Here is a 20,910-nt window from a genome sequence, read left to right as displayed (position 1 = left end):
CTTTGCCAGAGTGGCTATATTAGTGGTAACAGCCAACCTACAAGTAGTGCCAGTGAACGACTCTATGGGCATTGTACTCCTTTGGATACCAGCATAGCGCTTGTGGTGTTCTGATCTCATGTGTGTATCTAGTGCTGCACCCCATTGTGCCAAGTTTGAAAGTTCTACGACAAAGTTCGCATCGCGCCTCAGAGGAGCTGGACGGTTTCAGCCAGCCACGATACTCGTCATCCTTCAACCACTTATCATTACATGTGCATTAACCCTTCGTTAACCTCAGCGCCGTGCTCTTTCTTTTCCACGGCAGCTGGATAACTACATTCTTCTTCTACGTTAAAATGCAGATCACAGTCATACAAGGCGTTCCACCGCCACCTACTAAGCGGAGTGTGCGCTGGCCTACCTATTTCACCTAAAAACAATAGGTATTGGACGTTGCAGGATATAAAATAACATTACCGGTAAAATAAAACATACACATTTAACTAAAACGAGACACACTCATTCATTCTGCCCCAGGTAAAATGTAATACCTCCCCTCCTAAAATTCCAGACCTTTTAAGACACTTTTAGATCTTAAATCTCAAAAACTAAATGTAATACTCTTAAGGATCCGCGGGGACCCTGGCTGTAGTGCTGCGTCAAAGCCTCATTACTGACTGGTAAAATATGAGAAAGAAGGAGGACCTGTTCCCTAAACAACCAAAAACATGATGGATGAAGGAGATCAAACATTAGGGTTAAACATCAAAACACCAATCCAATAAAAACAATCTGCTTTGTTAATTAAACCAATTTAGTTTTAGTCAGATTAACAGATTTCTGGCCCAACAGCTGAGAATAGTAAGTATATATAAACCTGAGCAAAATTAGAAAAGCATCAACCCTAATTACACCCCATTGCTAAAAAACAAAAGACCACCTTCCCCCCAAAAATATATCGCTTTGAATAAAAAGAGGAGAAATGATTTGTGTCCTACAGAAATATAAATACAGAAAATATATATATATAAATAAACAGCTCTTTAAAATAAAAGATAATTAGAATAAATATTTGTCCCTTTCTAAAAGTATGAAATATAGAGGATTGTATTTATTTTACAAAATAAAATAAAAACAATTGAGTTTATTTAAACCGTGCAGTACCCTCACTGTCCACTAGAGAGCGCACATGGTACCCACACACTGTGGTACTTAATGCCGCTGCAGAGGGCTTGTTTTTCTCACCGTGGGTGGGGGGGGCTCCTCTGTTTCCGTGGGCAGGTCCCAGTGGCAGTAGAAGACCTCTCCCAGGATGGGGTTGTACGGCTTCTTGGCCACCGAGCCTTTCCTCCCGGCGTGGAAGGCCGACATGTACCACTTCACCACCTGCACCATGCGCTCCCGGGCCTCCGCCTGCTCCGCGATACTGAGAGGAAACACAGAGGAGTTTCATGAATGCACATTTTCTTTACTCTGCTTTAAGATTTGAAATGTCTGTGTGTTTTAAAAGCCTGCAGGAATGAGAGGGAGGATCATTACCTCACAAATAGGTCTGGGTGTGCAAAGAAGTCTGCGTACATTTCTAACAGAGACCTCCTCTCCAGGATGAAGGTGGGCAGGACCACCTGGGAGATTTAACAAGAGGAAAAACTGTAAAGCTGCGTGGGAGTTACAAAGTTAGAGAGTTAGGAAAGGATGTGCAGAGAGGATAGCTACAGACTGCACAGAGAGCATGGAGGGAGCTGGACTCCGATTCTTATTTATAACTCGGGTGCAAAGCCTTGTGACCCTGCTTCTGTTGCAACACATCTCCTCGAGTTGAATACACGGTTTAGTTGAATGCAGCAGCCAGACATTGGAGCGAAAGGAAAAGAGTAAACCCAGGTCCGGGGTCTGCACCTTTGTGAGGTCCATGCCCAGGCGCACTTGTGAGAGCAGGTGCATGATGACGCTCTTGTGCTCCTCCACCGACTCGCCCTCTCCCTCATCGTCGCGATCGTCGTTCTCAAACTGGTCTGAAGACGAACAGAGGAGGGGTGGCACGGGGTCATGATTAGCTAGAATTAACACCACTATGTTATCTGTGTCATGTTATACGCATGGTCAATATTCATTTGATTTATTCAAACCTTTTTGCATCTGCAATGGGTGGGAAATACTCCAAAATATGGAGGGACAATTATTTACATTTGCTCTGTATGGATCTTTACACCCAAGGCTTTTACCAATGAAATGTTAAAAAAGGTGGTTATACATAAATACAAATAACAAAGGTAAACAAATAAATAAAAACGTTTAAAAAATAAAGTTGGTAAAAAATATTAAAATGGGAAAGAAAATTAAAAGAGTTAAAAAGATTTAAAAATACATTAAATGAAAAAGGTTTTAACTGTAGAACTCTCTCCTACTTTATCAGAAGAATCCCAGCTCAGTGTCTTTTCACAGAAGACCAGCTGTAAAATATAAACACATATGGTGTGTGTTCCCTTTACCTGCGTCTGTGGTGCCGTTGGACATGGAGGAGTTGAGTGACTCGGTGGTGTCCGGTCTCTTCAGCGCTGACCCTTCATTAGAGGCAGCCTGAGGCCCTGAGGGACTGGGGGGGGGGGACAGGAAGCAGCAGAGATTAGAAAGAGTGAGCCGGATCTCACAGGAAATTGTGCTGCACATGTCTGCCGTTTTTATTTGCAGTGAGCAGTTTCATCAGAAATGGATCTGCTAGACGCCCGATGACTTGTTGCTGTTTGAGCTATGAATGGATCCTCAGTGTGAAGGGATGGGGGGGGGTTAATTTCCTGTATCTGTGTCACGAGGCTTTGGCCACGGTCAGGACTCTTTACCTCCGTAGCAGCCGGTGTGTTGACTCTGACGGGTTCGCCCTTAAAATAAATATTGGACACACTTTCACAGACCACACGTCTTCTGGATATTGTGGATGTGTCCTTGGGCGAGATACCGAACCCTGAGGTGCTCCAGGTGGCCAACCGTGTGTGAGTGTGTGTGACGGTTAGCTTCCCTAGAGCAAGTGGTGCTGCTCTGCAGGAATGAGGTGTGAATGGGGGAATGACTCGCAGTGGGTGAGAAGCTTTGAGGGGTCCAGGAGACCATCTGAAGGTCACTTTGAGAGGGACAGTACAGCAACACCTCTCAGGAGGTCAGGGCCTAATTTATAAACGCTTAAAAGACGGCCACTGTCTGAGCAAGGTTTGCCATTGATAAGACACAAACTGGCGCTCCTGCAGACACTTTGACCCGTGCATGTGCAGAGAAAAAGAAAATTTGGTAAAATAATAAAAAAAAGGTAAAACAAATCTGTAAAAAAAATGTAATAATGCAAAATAACAAAGGAGAAACTGCAGGAATGAGAGACTGTGATACGATTGGAATTGAACTCACTAATAGGAGCTATGCTCAATATGTTTGTGTCTCATGGGCATCGAGGAAGAGCTTCCTTGCGTCTTCTACTTGTGTGATATCCCCGGTGTTGTACTCACTCGATGCAGTGTTTGGGCGACGTGGTGTTCTGGTAGAACTCGTCGGCGTCGTAGAACTCGTCTTCGCTGGACGAGTACGAGAAGTCGGGCACCGAGTGTGAGGGGAGGGGCATGTGAGTGGGGGAGGCCATGCCGCTGCTGGGGCCCGACGGGACGCTCCCTGACGGAGAAAATACAAAATACTGTCAACATGTCGGCAACACAAGTCTCCCTCTCGCAGGATCTCTCAGTTAGCTGGCTCTGTTGTGATTGGTCAACAGCTCAGAGATGTCCCGCCCCTCAGCCTATCACGTACATTGTGGTCATTTCTTCGCTGCGGGAGAAATGAAAGATTTCTGACTGATGTTGGAGCTCTGCTCTGACTCCTCCTGTATACAGAACAGGAACCCGTCTTGAACACACTGATGCTTTCCTCTGCGGAGTGTATCGACACACACTCTCCAGCATGCAGCGAGACACCGTGGCACTCAGCGCTCCAACACTGCTGCATCATCACAGCCTCCCTGAGCTGTAAACTCAGCAGTAATAATTCATGGTGTTACTTTACCCCCGTGGAGAGGGTTTAAAGTAGTAATATATAAGTGGATTTATATTACCTCATTATTTAAAGTAAAAGGTGATTGCACAATGAAATGTCTGCAGGATAATGACAGCGTGAGTCGTGCTTTTATTTTGAAATTCACCCAGTGCAATCTGGCAGGAAAATGAGCTCTTAAATATCTGCCCAAAAATCTAAGTTTCCACTCCTTTCTTTAAAAAGCAGCTAGAAAAACAGAAAAGTCACCATTCAAAATATACCTTTCATTTGTATGTTTTTCAAAATAAAAGTCCACTCATTTTCCATAGTTTTATTTATTCCCGTTTGTTATCTTCTTCTCTGTCATGTTTTCTCTCCTTGCATGGACTCGTCTTATACAGCTGAATTAACAGCAGTGGAGAAAAGTGTAAATGTGTCTGTATAACGAAGCTGAAACGGAAATAAAACCAACCAAAAAAAAGTCCTAAGCTCATTTTAGAGCCGGTGATGTAACGCATTTGCTTTTATTTGGATAAATCTTGAGTTTGTTGTTGATTGAACCGAAGAGGAGCACAGAGCAGCAGTCTGCAATTAATCTGAGCAGCTAGGAAACAAATGACATCCAATATTTCGTCCCTCTTTTTCCCCGATGGTTGCAGAAATGGAAAACGGATTGAGATATTTTTGCAGCAATTCCACTCTGAGACTTTTGCTGAAGGGGGCACGGTTCATGCTCCTGATGAAGAGTAAGGCGGTAAAGTGACGCCGTGACGCGAGTAATAAACGGACGCTAACCTGTGCTGTTGGGAGTCGGGGTCTGCAGACTGCCCATCACCGTGACGACGGGACCAACAGGTAACGTGGAGGGCCGTTGGTCTGATTTACACACCTGAGAGTCTGCAGCAGAAACAGAGGCACGGCGGTTTGAATATTAAAGTAACACCTGTGCACTTACATACCGTCTGTGCTGTTTACTTTCTGTGTGCTTCATTTATGATGCTAATGGGGCTTTAATCTGAGTGGATTTGGAGGGAGAAGGTGTCGTTGAGGAGAATTGGAGAATTTCATTGACAATGCAAAGTTTTTTGGGGATAGTTGGTATTATTAATAAAAGGTGGGCTACATGTCTGTATGTAAATAGAAAACATTTATTGTGAATATTATTTTTTATTTTTCCATTTCTTTTCATTTCCATAAAATAAAATTGGCAAGTTTTTTATTTTGTTTTAACTTCCGTTTGAATTTTACACGCAACGTACATGTATGGATAAACCAAAGACATTTAAAAAGGAAATATTGTAAATAATTCAGATATTACTGTAATTTAAATCCCATAATACACCCCTGTTCAATTGTGTTACCTGTGGGGAGTGTGTGTGTGTGTAGTGTGTTACCTGTGGGGAGTGTGTGGGGTGTGTGTTACCTGTGGGGTGTGTGTTACCTGTGGGGAGTGTGTGTATAGTGTGTTACCTGTGGGGAGTGTGTGGGGTGTGTGTTACCTGTGGGGAGTGTGTGGGGTGTGTGTTACCTGTGGGGTGTGTGTTACCTGTGGGGTGTGTGTTACCTGTGGGGAGTGTGTGGGGTGTGTGTTACCTGTGGGGAGTGTGTTCTGTGTTGGCATGGTGCTGTTGTCTACAGGAGTGTCCAGAATGGGCTGGAAGATCCCATCCACTGGGTTAATGGTGCTCTGCAGGAACAAACAACAACACATCAGAAAAACAACAACAACAACAACACCACCACACCCCCACACACACACCCACACACACACACACACACACACATCTGCTTGTATTTAATGGTAAATCTAAGGGAGCACAAGGAGAGGGGATTAAAATACCCAGCCGATCAATTCCCTACGCTTCATCTCCTGGAGCTCTCAGTAACCGGATCAGAGACCTCCTGAAACCTGAACCAGCAGAGGCTTCCGGACCTCCGCCTGATACGTTTCCCTTAGTGACATAACAAAGTACTCTGATTACTGTTACACTTCTAAAACGGTGGATTCCCCTCAGGATGACAGTGATAGTAGAAACAGTTGTAAAAGGATCTGTTCTGCAGGATAACACTTTCATCTTCAACAAGTCACACTTTTGGGTCTCCCATTTTATTCCCTTGTGATTTTCCCCCCAAAATCCAGACTGTTTTCATTAAAATCCACTATTTTCTCATAATTCTAACTCCTTCATGTGGCCATAATCATCCTCTTTTAGAAATTCACAATTTTGTCCGCCGATTTTTTTCCATTTGAATTTCTTTTTCAAATTTCTGACTTTTTCTAAAATCTAAAATCTCAGATTATTAATGAAACCCTTTTCCTTTCAGCTCAGATTGTACTCCTGATTTTAAAACTGTAGTATGTGCTCATGTGTTTCAGTGTTGGTGTATAGGCTGAGGTCACATTGCTGTTTCATACTTCAGTAAAACCTCTCATTGAAATGTCTCTTCTCTTGGATCATTTGCAGACATTCTGAAATAATCCTGAACAAAGAAAAAAGTCCTCCAGTCGGCTTTGTGTAACGGGGTCAGTGTCACCGATAACCCATCGGACACGAACAATACGAGCTACAGCGAAAACACATCGACTATCCCCCCCCACCCCAGGGCTCTGTGAGACTGACATTAAACCAGTGACGTGTTTCCTGTTACTCAGCCTCGACCTGTAATCTGAGATTTTACAGCTTTCTGTTTCTCTAGGGAAGTTTAGATGAAGTTATCCGAGATCAACAGAGAGTCAACCTGACGGGACGCTGGTGTAATAGGGCCATTAGAAAGGAGGGGTATCTTTAAACAGAAATGGGAGAAAAAAAAATTGGTGGCAAAAGGTGATTCTGCATTTCCTCACAAAACCAGTTTAAAAAACATTATTATTTTAATTATGTTTTCCTCTTAAGATTTATTTTTGTATTTTTACTTTTTCAAATTGGTTTTAAATATTATTATTATTAATATTATTATTATTATTATTGTTATTATTATTATCATTATTATTATTATTATTATTATTATTATTATCATCTTTACATTTTATTTACAGGAAATGTCGGCAGGTTTCTTTGATTTATTTTTATTTTTAAACAATAAAAAGAAATGATCCAGATATTTTATCTCCTTTTTTAAACTCCATTATTTATTTTATTCGTAGACATTTTATTAACATCATTAATAATTCTTCATTATTTTCATTCCCCAAATTTCCCCCAGTCCCTTTGACTTTTTCTACTTCTCCCTTTTATTTACTTTTCCCTTCATAAGAAAACGCTTGGAAAGTAAGAATGGGGGGGAGGGGATTCATTTCAGACAGTCACACACTATGGTGCGACACACTGTGGCCTTGCATGCAGGAACTAACGACTTCCATCTTTAATCACCATCAGGATCTATATTTCTCCTTTTGGTGAATGCAATACCAATGCATCAAAGTGCACGACCTAAAGCGACCACAGCACGTCAGTTACTTCCTCATAACTCCTGGAAAGCGTCTTTATAGACTCCTGCACCATAGACTGTATCCATAACGTCCTGCTGTTTCCGGCAGCTCCTCTGACGGAGCAGGCCGACATGCTGCCGGTGTTTCAAGTATTTATTACAAAGCCCTAAAGTGCACTTATTATTTGCCACGCATTAAAGGCAACGTGACATTTACACACGTCCCTAAGCTGCAAAGATATCCCTAGCACAAAGATTATAGCAAATAAAATCATGCAGGAGGATTAGAACAATAAATACAGGAGGAAAAATCAGGAAAGGAGAAATAAACTGGTGCTTTTTCAGCAGCCGTTCTCCTTAATTACGCTTTAAGGCATGCCCTCTGTTTCATTTTATTCATACAGGAAAGAAAAGCGTATTTGGAACATGTATGGACAAAACTGAGTCCGTACAAAGGTAAATAGCCGTTGATCAAACGATCAAACTTAATATTGTCGTTTAAAACATGTACTTTACCTGATGATGAAATCTAACATGCTGCCACTTTTCAATAATAAAGGTACAAAGCATTTATAACAGGCCACGCATAACAGGCCACCTGACGGCTCTTAAACACTCTGCTGCAGATATATCTCCAGCACTAAGATTACAGCATATACAAACATTCAATAGCTATGACTAGAACAATAACTGCATGACAAAATGAATCTTTCTCACTTAAAATGAAGGTAAACATTAAGGCATGTCCTTCCTAGGCAAAGAAAACGTTTGTACTTTAAAGATGTGAGGGTGAAATGAGTCAATATAAGAAGCAAATAGCTGAATGTTGTGGTTCAATCATCTCCTGCACGTTCCCTGCTGCTGTTTGAAGTAGTTAAATCCAAGGGCTATTTATTATTTGCCCCACATTTTAGTCAACGTGACAAACGTTTACACTCTCTGTTAATCTGCAGATATATCTTTAGCACTAAAAACTGCATATAAAACATGCAGTATGACATATAGGCAGAGCTTATGCTGTGCTATTTATACCCATAATCCTGAAGGACAGATTAAATCAGTTATAAGAGCTGTGGGACTCTCACATCAGGAAACCACTGGAGACTTCCCTTCCATCACCTTCATAATATCCAAAGTATCCTGAAGGTTTAATTCATCGTAGATATTATTTCTGAAGTAAAAAGCTAATGTTGTGCTATAGAGGAACTACAGCACGGTCACATGACTTCACGTCTCCACCGCTAAGCTAAAGGTGGCTAATGTTGGGCTATAAAGGAACTACAGCACGGTCACATGACTTCACATCACCACCGCTAAGCTAAAGGAGGCTAATGTTGGGCTATAAAGGAACTACAGCACGGTCACATGACTTCACGTCTCCACCGCTAAGCTAAAGGTGGCTAATGTTGGGCTATAAAGGAACTACAGCACGGTCACATGACTTCACGTCTCCACCGCTAAGCTAAAGGAGGCTAATGTTGGGCTATAAAGGAACTACAGCACGGTCACATGACTTCACATCACCACCGCTAAGCTAAAGGAGGCTAATGTTGGGCTATAAAGGAACTACAGCACGGTCACATGACTTCACGTCTCTACCGCTAAGCTAAAGGAGGCTAATGTTAACCAAAAACACATTCAGTAAACCATTGACCTCCAGACCAGGGGACAGGAAGTGATGAAATGCTGAGACATTAATAGTCACAACATACTGAAAGGAAACAGATTGCCTCCTAAAACAATGTAAACTGTATATCCCAGTACTTTAGGTCATGTGATGTGGAGTAGAACATGCTAACCCCCCGTTGCGTCCCCCCTCACATGAAGTAAAGTGCTCTCTGCACGGCTCTGCAGCTCTTAGTGCTCGACAGCTCAATAAGCAGGCAGTGTGTTCAACATAAATCAATGGTGAGCAGCTTGACTCTAATTAGAGGGAGAAGTGCAGCAGCCTCTCACACACACACGCAAACAACCAAGTACACACGTACACACACACACACACACACACACACACACACACACACACACACACACACACACACTGGAGAAAAGAAAAGTTCCCAGCCACTGCTGAAAGGGTTTAAATCTGAGGGAGTTTGAGAAGGAGCTCCAATCAGACGGCATGCACTACAGATCTAATCTCTACAGAGTAAGTTAAGCAGGAAGAAGAAAGTTAGCAGTTTGTTTGATTTGATTTTTGTTGAGCCATGGACGGAGGATGTCAAACTTACTATCAGTCCGTTTGCGTGTTGCTGTTCGTTACTTTGGTCCTTAAAATTTTGAGAAGACAATGTTAGACTACTGTTGTAGGAAGGCTGGAGAATCATTTCATAAGAGACTCACCTCTCACCACACAGAGCCTCACAACATCCCCCAACATGCATCACTCCTTTCATCACATGGGGGGGGGGGGGGGGGGGGGGGGACACTAGGTCTCTTAAAGGGTTTCTCTCTGGGATAGAAACTAGAATTTATGGGGATTTTTTAAGGTTAAATTGCCACCTCACAACCACATGAAGAAGGAGAGATTTCTCCACTTCCTCTTCACAGGGCGGGGAGGAACATGTGATGAAACGAGTACCGGCTACACCCTCATCAACCACCGAAGCGGGGAACTACACACACTACTGTGGTCTCACACATGCTCATGGTGAAGTGGAAGCAGACCAAGGACGTTGAACGTGTGTTTACCTTGGCAATTTGCAGCAGAACGATGCAGTGCTTGATGGACTCTACCATGCTCTGGAAGGAGAACACATGAAGAAACAGAGGTTGAATAACGAGGAACCGAGTCCGGAGACGGGAAGGACAATGTCTTAATGCTGACTTACACAAGTAGTCTCCTTCAGATCCTCAATTTTCTGTAAAAAAGAAAAGAAAACAGGCGTTAAAATCTGAATGAAAGTCCAACAGCAGAAGCCCTGATGCCACAGATCAGTAGATAAAGTCGAGGGGATGACGTCTGACTTAGTGATGCAACTGGTTTCTGTTCTGTGGAAATGCACGAGACAGTTTCCCACACTGAAGAGTCGCAGTAACAACAGGTTAAAGTGACCGAAAGCTAAGTCTCTACGGGAGGAAGTGAATCACACAGCCGTTGAACCTCTGAGACATCCTGAAACTAAAAGAAGCTAATATTCAGACTTTAAAGAGTCCTCTCCTGCTGATGTTCAGGTGTATATCAGTATGTAGAGTCTCTACTTTAAAGAGTCCTCTCCTGCTGATGTTCAGGTGTATATCAGTATGTAGTGTCTCTACTTTAAAGAGTCCTCTCCTGCTGATGTTCAGGTGTATATCAGTATGTAGTGTCTCTACTTTAAAGAGTCCTCTCCTGCTGATGTTCAGGTGTATATCAGTATGTAGAGTCTCTACTTTAAAGAGTCCTCTCCTGCTGATGTTCAGGTGTATATCAGTATGTAGCGTCTCTACTTTAAAGAGTCCTCTCCTGCTGATGTTCAGGTGTATATCAGTATGTAGTGTCTCTACTTTAAAGAGTCCTCTCCTGCCGATGTTCAGGTGTATATCAGTATGTAGAGTCTCTACTTTAAAGAGTCCTCTCCTGCTGATGTTCAGGTGTATTTCAGTATGTAGAGTCTCTACTTTAAAGAGTCCTCTCCTGCTGATGTTCAGGTGTATATCAGTATGTAGTCTCTGCTTTAAAGAGTCCTCTCCTGCTGATGTTCAGGTGTATATCAGTATGTAGAGTCTCTACTTTAAAGAGTCCTCTCCTGCTGATGTTCAGGTGTATATCAGTATGTAGAGTCTCTACTTTAAAGAGTCCTCTCCTGCTGATGTTCAGGTGTATATCAGTATGTAGAGTCTCTACTTTAAAGAGTCCTCTCCTGCTGATGTTCAGGTGTATATCAGTATGTAGTGTCTCTACTTTAAAGAGTCCTCTCCTGCTGATGTTCAGGTGTATATCAGTATTTAGAGTCTCTACTTTAAAGAGTCCTCTCCTGCTGATGTTCAGGTGTATATCAGTATTTAGAGTCTCTACTTTAAAGAGTCCTCTCCTGCTGATGTTCAGGTGTATATCAGTATTTAGAGTCTCTACTTTAAAGAGTCCTCTCCTGCTGATGTTCAGGTGTATATCAGTATGTAGAGTCTCTACTTTAAAGAGTCCTCTCCTGCTGATGTTCAGGTGTATATCAGTATGTAGAGTCTCTACTTTAAAGAGTCCTCTCCTGCTGATGTTCAGGTGTATATCAGGATGTAGTGTCTCTACTTTAAAGAGTCCTCTCCTGCTGATGTTCAGGTGTATATCAGTATGTAGTGTCTCTACTTTAAAGAGTCCTCTCCTGCTGATGTTCAGGTGTATATCAGTATGTAGAGTCTCTACTTTAAAGAGTCCTCTCCTGCTGATGTTCAGGTGTATATCAGTATGTAGAGTCTCTACTTTAAAGAGTCCTCTCCTGCTGATGTTCAGGTGTATATCAGTATGTAGAGTCTCTACTTTAAAGAGTCCTCTCCTGCTGATGTTCAGGTGTATATCAGTATGTAGTGTCTCTACTTTAAAGAGTCCTCTCCTGCTGATGTTCAGGTGTATATCAGTATGTAGAGTCTCTACTTTAAAGAGTCCTCTCCTGCTGATGTTCAGGTGTATATCAGTATGTAGTGTCTCTACTTTAAAGAGTCCTCTCCTGCTGATGTTCAGGTGTATATCAGTATGTAGTGTCTCTACTTTAAAGAGTCCTCTCCTGCTGATGTTCAGGTGTATATCAGTATGTAGTGTCTCTACTTTAAAGAGTCCTCTCCTGCTGATGTTCAGGTGTATATCAGTATGTAGAGTCTCTACTTTAAAGAGTCCTCTCCTGCTGATGTTCAGGTGTATATCAGTATGTAGAGTCTCTACTTTAAAGAGTCCTCTCCTGCTGATGTTCAGGTGTATATCAGTATGTAGTGTCTCTACTTTAAAGAGTCCTCTCCTGCTGATGTTCAGCGTGCTTCCTGCTGTTAGCTTCAGTGATAAGGACAGATCTGCAGGTACTCACTCTGCGGGATTCATCCTCCTTACAGTCCTTGATCTTGTCATCAAACAGCTGAGAGGAGACACAGAAGAGGACAGGTTTATTTTGGTACGCAGGGAGCTGAGATATTATGAAGCAGCATTTTCTCAGGAGACTCAGTGTTTTCCTCCTGTGAGACTGCGCTGCTACTTCCTTAAATTAACACTTGTTCTGCTTTGTCGCCACAAATCTTATTTAAATAACTTCTGCTTTGCTGAAGAGTTGGATCAACGAGAAACCCTATCATGACACACATACGTGTATTTTCTAAAGATCATTTGGAAATGATAGTAAATGAATGATTTAAGACAAAAGAAGGAAAAACAAACATTTTTTTACTTTTTTTTTTCAAGTTTTACATTTTCTTGGAAACGGAGACGTAATATAATTAATATTCAGTCATTTTTTTAATGCAAAGTGTTTTTTTAGTTCCCTGTAGACATTCAACACTTTCTTTGATGCATTTTCATTTTAAATCAGTGCACTGCAGACTTACTGAAAACAGGACAATAACAGCGTTACATAAATGTTCATTCAATGTATTTTTCAGATTTGAAAATATATTTTGTTAACCACGGCACATTTGGTATTTATTAGTTTCTTTAATCGTTGTATTATTTTTTAGGCTTCAAATGAGAATGAATGAACATTTGAACAAATTAAATATTGTTTATTTTTAAGTTTATTTTAATTCCTTGCAGATAATTATTCAGTTTCATGCATTTCTATACATTTCTTTTGCACACAATATACATTCAAACACAACATGTGGGCCGCTGTGATAACTCCTATCGATTGACCACTAACTGAAATGCAACTCATGTAATACATCAGATTTTTAAGGATATCAAAGAGGTAGATTTTATGCTGCAATTTGGAATAAATAAGTGGGAATGAATCCAAATGTAATTATAACCTTTAGATAAATTCTTTACAGGAGTGACAGACATCCTAGTCTTCTCAAACCTCTCTGAACATGTGAATACCTCCAGATGAAACGATGATGTCGTCCTCACCTTTAATTGGTCGATCAGGATCTGCAGGTAGGCGTCCGCTTCAGACAGCTTCTTATCAAAGTCCTGAACGCTCGGCACTAATCCCGTCTCTGCCTCCTGGAGGAGGAGAGAAGAAGCATTAACGGACCCTCGTCAGAATGCCATGCTGCTCACGGGGAAGCACGATAGGAATATTAATAATAAGAGAGACTTTGAATCTGATGATGAAGGGAGGTTGTGTCGGTCAGAGCGGGGACAGGGCTGCTGTGCAACGGTGACACAACAGACACACCAACAGAGGAGAATCTTCCAGCAGGGGACTGAACCAGGGGAGATATAACACTATTGTAGAGGTTATAAAAGGGCTGTCACGTTCGAGAATCGATTGGACCGACCAACACACGTTTCCAAAAAGAAGAGGGAATCCATTTTTACCAAATAACTTATTTTTTAACGAGTTAAACAAATAACACATTTTATTTCATTATTATTATTATTAGTAACATAACTCACAAACAAGCAGAACAGAAAAGAATCCTGAAAGTGCAGGAGGCATGCGAGGGCTAAAAAGTAAATCCCCACCAACTGTCCGCCCCAGAAACAGCCTGATAGTGTTGGCTGCCGCGGCTTAGTGCTCTGCCAAAAAATGGAGGGCAACGGCGATCAACCTGCGCGACATGAGAGACGAGTGATAACCCCTAATCACAGGAGGAGTTCCATATGGAAGCACTTCGGATTTTGGGCAGAAGGCAACACTATGGAGAAGGACAAAGTGGTATGCACACTGTGCGACCGTGAGTTCCCATATCACAGCGGCACTGCAGCTATGAGGGGGCAGACAGTGTGTTCTGGTCCACGGTCTGTTGTGGGACTGTAGCGATCCTGCGTGTTGGCTCAGTGAAATATGTTCAACCTATTTGTGTGTGGGCTAGTCCTCAAGTGAGTTTTAAGTGTTATTTTCAAACTGTGTAACCATCGCCTGTCTGTGTGAAGTGTGTTCCATAGTTATTGGGAAACCAGGAGCCTGCAGTGTGTTTCCTCATCGATGTTGTGGCAGTCCATACTGCTCATTGTTTTCGAGAACGCTCCTGTTTGATATACACGAACTTCACTCAATAAATAATCAGACATGCTGACCTGTACGTCTCTTGCGCCCTCTTGACGTTCGTCCTAATGGCAGTGTGTTGGCCTTTATTTAGACAATTGAAACGTAGACGTGGATAATCCATTCTACAGTCGATTCAATGAAAATTTAAGCCTAAAAAAATCGATTGTGATTTTTTCAAGAAGTGACAGCCCTAGTTATAAAAGGACTGTCTGTCTGTCTGTCTGTCTGTCTGTCTGTCTGTCTGTCTGTCTCTGAATCTACAGACTCCTGAGGGACTGTAATAACTAAGATATAAACACTACTCTGCAGCCTCGTCTAATAATGGATTTGTTTGTTGCACTTTTGTCCACGGTTTGCATTTTCTGCACAGTCCATACAAGCAACAGGAAAAGAGATAAAAAATGGGAATAAATTCAAAAATTATAATAAAAAACTATTTAAAATAAACAGACAAAAAATAAATCAAATATAAAATAAAATAAAGAAAAGAAATAAAGAAATAAAACGAATAAAGCATATTATTAATTAAAAGGTAATAACTCGACTAATGGCAGAACAGACGGGTCATCTGTGTCACACACACACACACACACACACACACACACACACACACACACACACACACACACACACACACACACACACACACACACACACACACACACACACACACACACACACACACACACACACACACACACACACACACACACACACACACACACACACACACACACACACACACACACACACTAAAGTTTTCCAAAAATGATAAATTATAACTCTAAATAATTATAATAATATAAACACTCCGTGTCTTTCTGTGCTCCGCAGCTTCCTTAAAATAAACAAATCTAAATATTACAGATTCAGATTGTTAAGTAAAGTAACAGTCTGTGGCTGAGGGGGGGTTTGAACCAGCAGGTTGTGGGTTTGATCCCAGCCTGTGGAGCTGCTCTGCATGAATCGTAGTATGTGAAGCTTTGAGGGGTCCAGAAGAGCTGATAAACGGCTGCAGAAGTACAGAACATGTATCAGATATGACACTAAAAAGGCATCTTTCAGATGGACAAAGTTAACCTGTACTTTAAGGACATGTTCCAACACTTCTGCACCAAAGTAAGATCCTAAATGCAGGACTTTTACAACTAAAAACTGCAGCTTTGACTTCAGGAGAATATCTGACAGCTCCTCCGACAGGCTGCTACATGCAAAATCAGATTCAGGAAATGAAGGAAACTAAGAAGTGTTAGTAAATCTGATCAAACCATGCTGGCTGCTGCTGCTCTGAGCCCGCTGCGACGCACGCTCCTGAGTCCGGAGTGCGTGTGTGTGTGTGTTAAAGTGGTCCTCACAGGAAAGTGAAGAAAAGCCATTAACATGAGAGCGCTGCACCCCGAGACCAGCTGAAGTGTGGAAGTGTTAAAACTTTAACAGAGCACAAAGTCCGCAGCTCAGCAGCTCACTTCCTCAAAACAGAGCAAAGGTGCTTCCACTGCCCGGGACATAAAGCCGTCCTCAGCAGAGCCTGAGCAGAAACACTGAAACTAATCAGCTGTTTTTATCAGAGGGAGCGATAGTGTGTGTGTGTGTGTGTGTGTGTGTTGGCACCGCACTGTAGTCTGCTCTCTCACATCGCACTGATAAATAACTCCAGGTTAACAAAAGAAGAACAGCTGACTTTGTTTTAAACCAGATTTCAATTTGTAGATGTTGTACTCAAACTATTCCTCATTGCACTTGAATTCAAACATATTTATATCTTGGACACTAGTATAATGTGTCTGTTATTTTATTTGAGTTCTTTATTTACAGATTCTATTTATGTGTAATCGAAAAAGGTTATTTGAACTTATTCTGTTTATTTAATACTCTCTACTTTTCTGGATATTCATGTTTTTAGTTGTAATTCTTCTTATTTTATGTTCATGCTATTCTCAAATATTTGCATTATTTATAATCTCTTTATGTTTTTAATATTCTGTATAATATATATGATATATATAATAATATGTATAATATTCCACGTATATATTTATTTCTATTGACTGGCCTTGTTCTAATTTGATCTAAACCTTTCGTTCGTTTTAAACCAGATTTACTGAGTTTTTCCACTTTGAAAAACCTGAAAGATGTGATTACATTTTTATTTGAAAATCTTTGTGTTTGTATTTTAATATTTTGTGTTGGTTGTAGATTTATATATTTGTTTATAGTCAGTTGTTTTTTCACGGTGTGTTTGAACTCTCTGTAGATTTGATATTGTGCAGATACTCGATAACAACTCACATTTCTACTGTGTTCTAGTTTGGGATAAATAAAGCCAATTTCATTTAATTGTTTTTATCCAGATTTCCTCTTCTGATAAATCTGAAGAACAACATTCACAGAATAAAAGCTAAATAAAATATGTGTTTGAGCATCTGTAGAAAAACCAATACAAATATACGTTTAGCATGAAGTCAGTTTGAGATCAAAATGTGTGCTGTGTTTGATACATGTCAAAACAAGTTTATTAAAGTGCATTCTAACTGGTATTTTAAGTCTGCCGTTGATATGCGATGACTTGTTATTCTAATTTGGGATCAGCAAAGTATATAAAATCATTTCAGCAGTTCAATAAATGATACAGCGAACCGACACGTGACAAGAAACTCAAGCAGAGCGGAAAAATGAGTCTGAGAACAAAGCAAACAGAGCCCCCATCATTACACAGCAACCAATATCTCATGTTGAGTCAACACACGTAATGAAGGGCGGTGTGTGTGTGTGTGTGTGTGTGTGTGTGTGTGTGTGTGTGTGTGTGTGTGTGTGTGTGTGTGTGTGTGTGTGTGTGTCCTGCAAGACAAAGCGGATAAGTTTGGAAGCAGTCCGTCAGAGCTGTAATGTCTTCACTGTTCCTGAACTATTCCCAGAGCTCCACTCCCCCTCATTCCTAACACACACTGTGAATCCCTGTGTGTGTGTAGTCTCATACGTAAACAGCCCCCCCCCTCCCCTCCCCTCCCTGTTTCTGTTTGTCTTTCCAGCAGTGTGACCCACTTTGGAAAGCTGCTGCTGCTGTCCCACTGCACTGCAGCCGTCTAAACTTCCCCTGCTGCAGTGACGTGTGTGTGTGTGTGTGTGTGTGTGTGTGTGTGTGTGTGTGTGTGTTACTCACTCTGTGCCTCGTTCCAAAGGACATGCTGCGTTAAACCTCCCCCATCAGGCCCTCTCCCCTGACACAGCTGGATTCCTCTCCCCAGTGTGGGTGAAGTGAACCTGTTTTCCTCGGGCTGTCTCTCTGAGCAGCAGCTGGGTGTCAGCCCGCTTCAGTCTGAGCTTCAGCTGAGCGTCAGCTCTGAAGGCAGACACAGTTAATCCCGGACCCTCCCCTCGCAGGAAAAGCCACATTTCCTCTCACGCAGGCAGAGGGAGAAAACACACAAAGCAGCAAGCCCCTGCTGACGCATCAACGGACGCTCTGATTGGCTGACGCAGCACAGGGCCGCTCCGGTTGGCTGACGCAGCACAGACAGATGTTTGGTTGACCGAGCAAGCAGGTCAGGGATTGGCTACTGCCGGGGCACATGATGCTATGACAGCAGAGCATTACTGCATGAGTGTGTGTCTGTGTGTGAGAAGACACACCTAGCACTCAGAAGGATTTGCCACAGAGAGGAGGAGGAGGAGGAGGAGGGTAAATGTAGTTTATCTTAAACCTATTTAAAGTATTTACAGGTTGTATTTCAATACAGGCTCTGAGTGAATATCAGAAGTGAAAAAGGTACTCAGATTAAGTAAAAGTAGCAGAACTATGGTCTAAAAATACTCTACACAAGTACAAACCCTGGACTATGTGTGGTAAGCAGAAGTTCAAAAGTATTTTCAGCTAAATGTAAAACCAGTCCGTATGGCTCTAACAGTAACATAAGATAAAGGAAAATATATTTTGATCATTTAATCAAATCACATTACATGTAAGAGAAAGAGCAGAACAGTAGAAATATGAAGGTAATACAACACTCAGTACTTAGAGCACAGGTGTTGTTTCTGTGGAGCCGGCTTTAGATACTTAAAATACTGTGTAGATTATAGACATAGATTAATAGTACTCCTGCATCGTAACATATCAGAGTATAGCGTATTAAATATGAAGAAGATCTATAAGACTTCGATGTAGTAGAGTGAAGAGTGCATTATTTGCCTGGGAAATGTACAGGGAGCAAAGCTTAAAGTAGGAAGAACTACTCGGATCCTTTACTCAAGTAGAAGTCCTTCAATTAAAATAGTAGTGCAGTAAAATAATTAAAAGTAGTTTCAGGAACTAAAGGGCGGGACGAGCAGGCGTCTTTTTCACAGACTCATAATAACCAGAAATAAATAATACCAAACAGACCAGCAGCAGTAAATCAAAGTCCTCATCAAACCTGAACCTGGTCCTGATCCCAGTCCAGAGACACATGTTGACAAAACAGCCTCCATTTCTGATGACATGAATGTCACCGGTATTTCTGTTCATACCGACTCATCACACGGAGTCTAACGCATCCAGTTCAAGGACTTCCAAAGTCAGACTTCCAAGCTAAATGTAGACAGATTCAAGGACTAAAAACCACAAGCCTCCAGACTCAGACCAAAGTTAGTATTGGTTTCATGGCTGAGATTTTGCAGACGATTAACCTGCATAAATTACCTTAATGCATTCAGTCAGTCATGCATGCACACGACGTCACACTTTCTCGAGGCAGAAGGTGTGTAAAACAATTAGGAGACGCATGGAGATATTGAGAGAACAAAACAAATCTAAATATTAATAATGAGTAAAATAAATGTTAAATGTATAAAGATAGTAATAATAATAAATATGTAAAACTAAAAATGTTATTATTTGTACTATTAAAATTTAATTGATGAAAAATAAAATTATAATAAATAAAGATTCTAAAACCAAATATGTAATTTCAAGCACCTTTAAGGATCCAGGTCTATTCTTTTAAACTCCTCCAACTACAAGCATGTGGTTCATTACAGACGATGCAAATGCATCCAATCCCAGGTTCAATAAAAATCATAGCGTCATTTAAATGTATTTAAAACATGTAATCTTCACTTTATGGTTTGCTAACCTACTGACCACTAAAAGCTGCGGAGACAAAATGAATAGAAACTATTAAAAAAGAAAGGGACGACATAAAGGTGTCACAACATCCTGATTCAATTTACACTTTCATCTGAGAGGATTAAAACCACCAGACCAAAAGATAACTAAATCCCCCAAATGATCAGATTAACAGATTTAGATTTTTCTAAGATTTAAAAAAAGATAAGTTATATTCTAAAAACAACAAGAAACAAATCTTAGTTATTTCTCAGAATTACAAATGAAGAACTAAATGGAAATTCTTTAAATAAATATAATAATCTGCCTTTTCGAAACAAAGATTGTTTTTACTTTAAATCTAAAATGAAAAAATAGAGAGAAAATTGAGAGAATCTCAATCTCATTTAAATTCTCAAATAAGAAATCTGACTTGTTTGTACGATAAAAAAACGGAACAAAAAAATAATCTTCCCAAAAGAGTAGCTGGCTTTTTTCTCAGAATAAAAAAAAGAACAGAAAGAAAATTTAAAAGAGAGCAACAAAAATGATTCTCACCCAAAAACTTTAAAAAAATCGAACCTAAAATAAATTCAGACTTTTCTCAGCCATTTTTTTAAAAGCGAGGTTTCACATGGCCTAATCCTCTTCCGTACCTGGACTCCAGCGGACTATAACCTGTTACTCTATTGGGACGTTCCTTTCTCCAATTTGTGATAAAACCTCACACCATCCCCACTGAGAAGTCTCCGGTTACGTACTCTGAGCTGGAGGGTGTGACGGAGGATGGTTCCCTCTAAGGCGTGGATCCACTTCTCCCGCTCGTCTGCATCTCGGGCTGAAAAACACACACACACACACACACACACACACACACACACACACACACACACACACACACCCTGTGAGCCACATTTTCCATACACACACTTTAGGGGCGATTACACTGGGATTACACACACACACACAAGTGACACAACACTGGAATGACATGAGGACGCAGTGAGGGACTGTGTATTCATCGGGGGAATTATTGGTTTTATCTGCTAAACACTGAAGGGAACAGTAGGACAAGAAGACAGACAGGAAGTAAACACTAAAGGGAACAGCAGAAGAAGAAGATAGACAGGAAGTAAACACTAAAGGGAACAGCAGGAGAAGAAGACAGACAGGAAGTAAACACTAGAGGGAACAGCAGAAGAAGAAGATAGACAGGAAGTAAACACTAAAGGGAACAGCAGCAGCAGGAGAAGAAGACAGACAGGAAGTAAACACTAGAGGGAACATGGTAAGCGGTGT

At 41.1% G+C, this 20,910-nt stretch overlaps 1 protein-coding gene across 6 annotated transcripts in view; it reads right to left on the bottom strand.

Annotated features, from left to right (window-relative positions):
• osbpl9 (oxysterol binding protein-like 9) overlaps positions 1-20,910 on the bottom strand; it is a 36,377-nt gene that overhangs the window by 4,970 nt on the left and 10,497 nt on the right. The window contains exons 4-16 of one of the 6 annotated variants that reach the window (XM_063891354.1): positions 20,373-20,449; positions 13,445-13,540; positions 12,414-12,461; positions 10,254-10,283; positions 10,114-10,164; positions 9,654-9,692; positions 5,587-5,680; positions 4,789-4,890; positions 3,477-3,636; positions 2,475-2,578; positions 1,882-1,997; positions 1,522-1,607; positions 1,228-1,408 (exon numbers count right to left, since the gene is read on the bottom strand). In XM_063891354.1, the coding sequence (XP_063747424.1) occupies positions 1,228-1,408; positions 1,522-1,607; positions 1,882-1,997; positions 2,475-2,578; positions 3,477-3,636; positions 4,789-4,890; positions 5,587-5,680; positions 9,654-9,692; positions 10,114-10,164; positions 10,254-10,283; positions 12,414-12,461; positions 13,445-13,540; positions 20,373-20,449 (1,184 nt within the window). Of the gene's footprint in view, positions 1-1,227; positions 1,409-1,521; positions 1,608-1,881; positions 1,998-2,474; positions 2,579-3,476; positions 3,637-4,788; positions 4,891-5,586; positions 5,681-9,653; positions 9,693-10,113; positions 10,165-10,253; positions 10,284-12,413; positions 12,462-13,444; positions 13,541-15,799; positions 16,028-17,691; positions 18,117-20,372; positions 20,450-20,910 lie in introns of those variants that run through there. The other 5 variants (XM_063891360.1, XM_063891359.1, XM_063891357.1 and 2 more) reach the window with 5 other exon arrangements.

Source organism: Eleginops maclovinus, chromosome 9 (genome assembly GCF_036324505.1).
Source record: "Eleginops maclovinus isolate JMC-PN-2008 ecotype Puerto Natales chromosome 9, JC_Emac_rtc_rv5, whole genome shotgun sequence".
In the NCBI taxonomy this organism is placed as follows: domain Eukaryota; kingdom Metazoa; phylum Chordata; class Actinopteri; order Perciformes; family Eleginopidae; genus Eleginops; species Eleginops maclovinus.
Note: the sequence above shows the minus strand (reverse complement) of the source record. Positions and strands in the feature narration are given on the sequence as shown.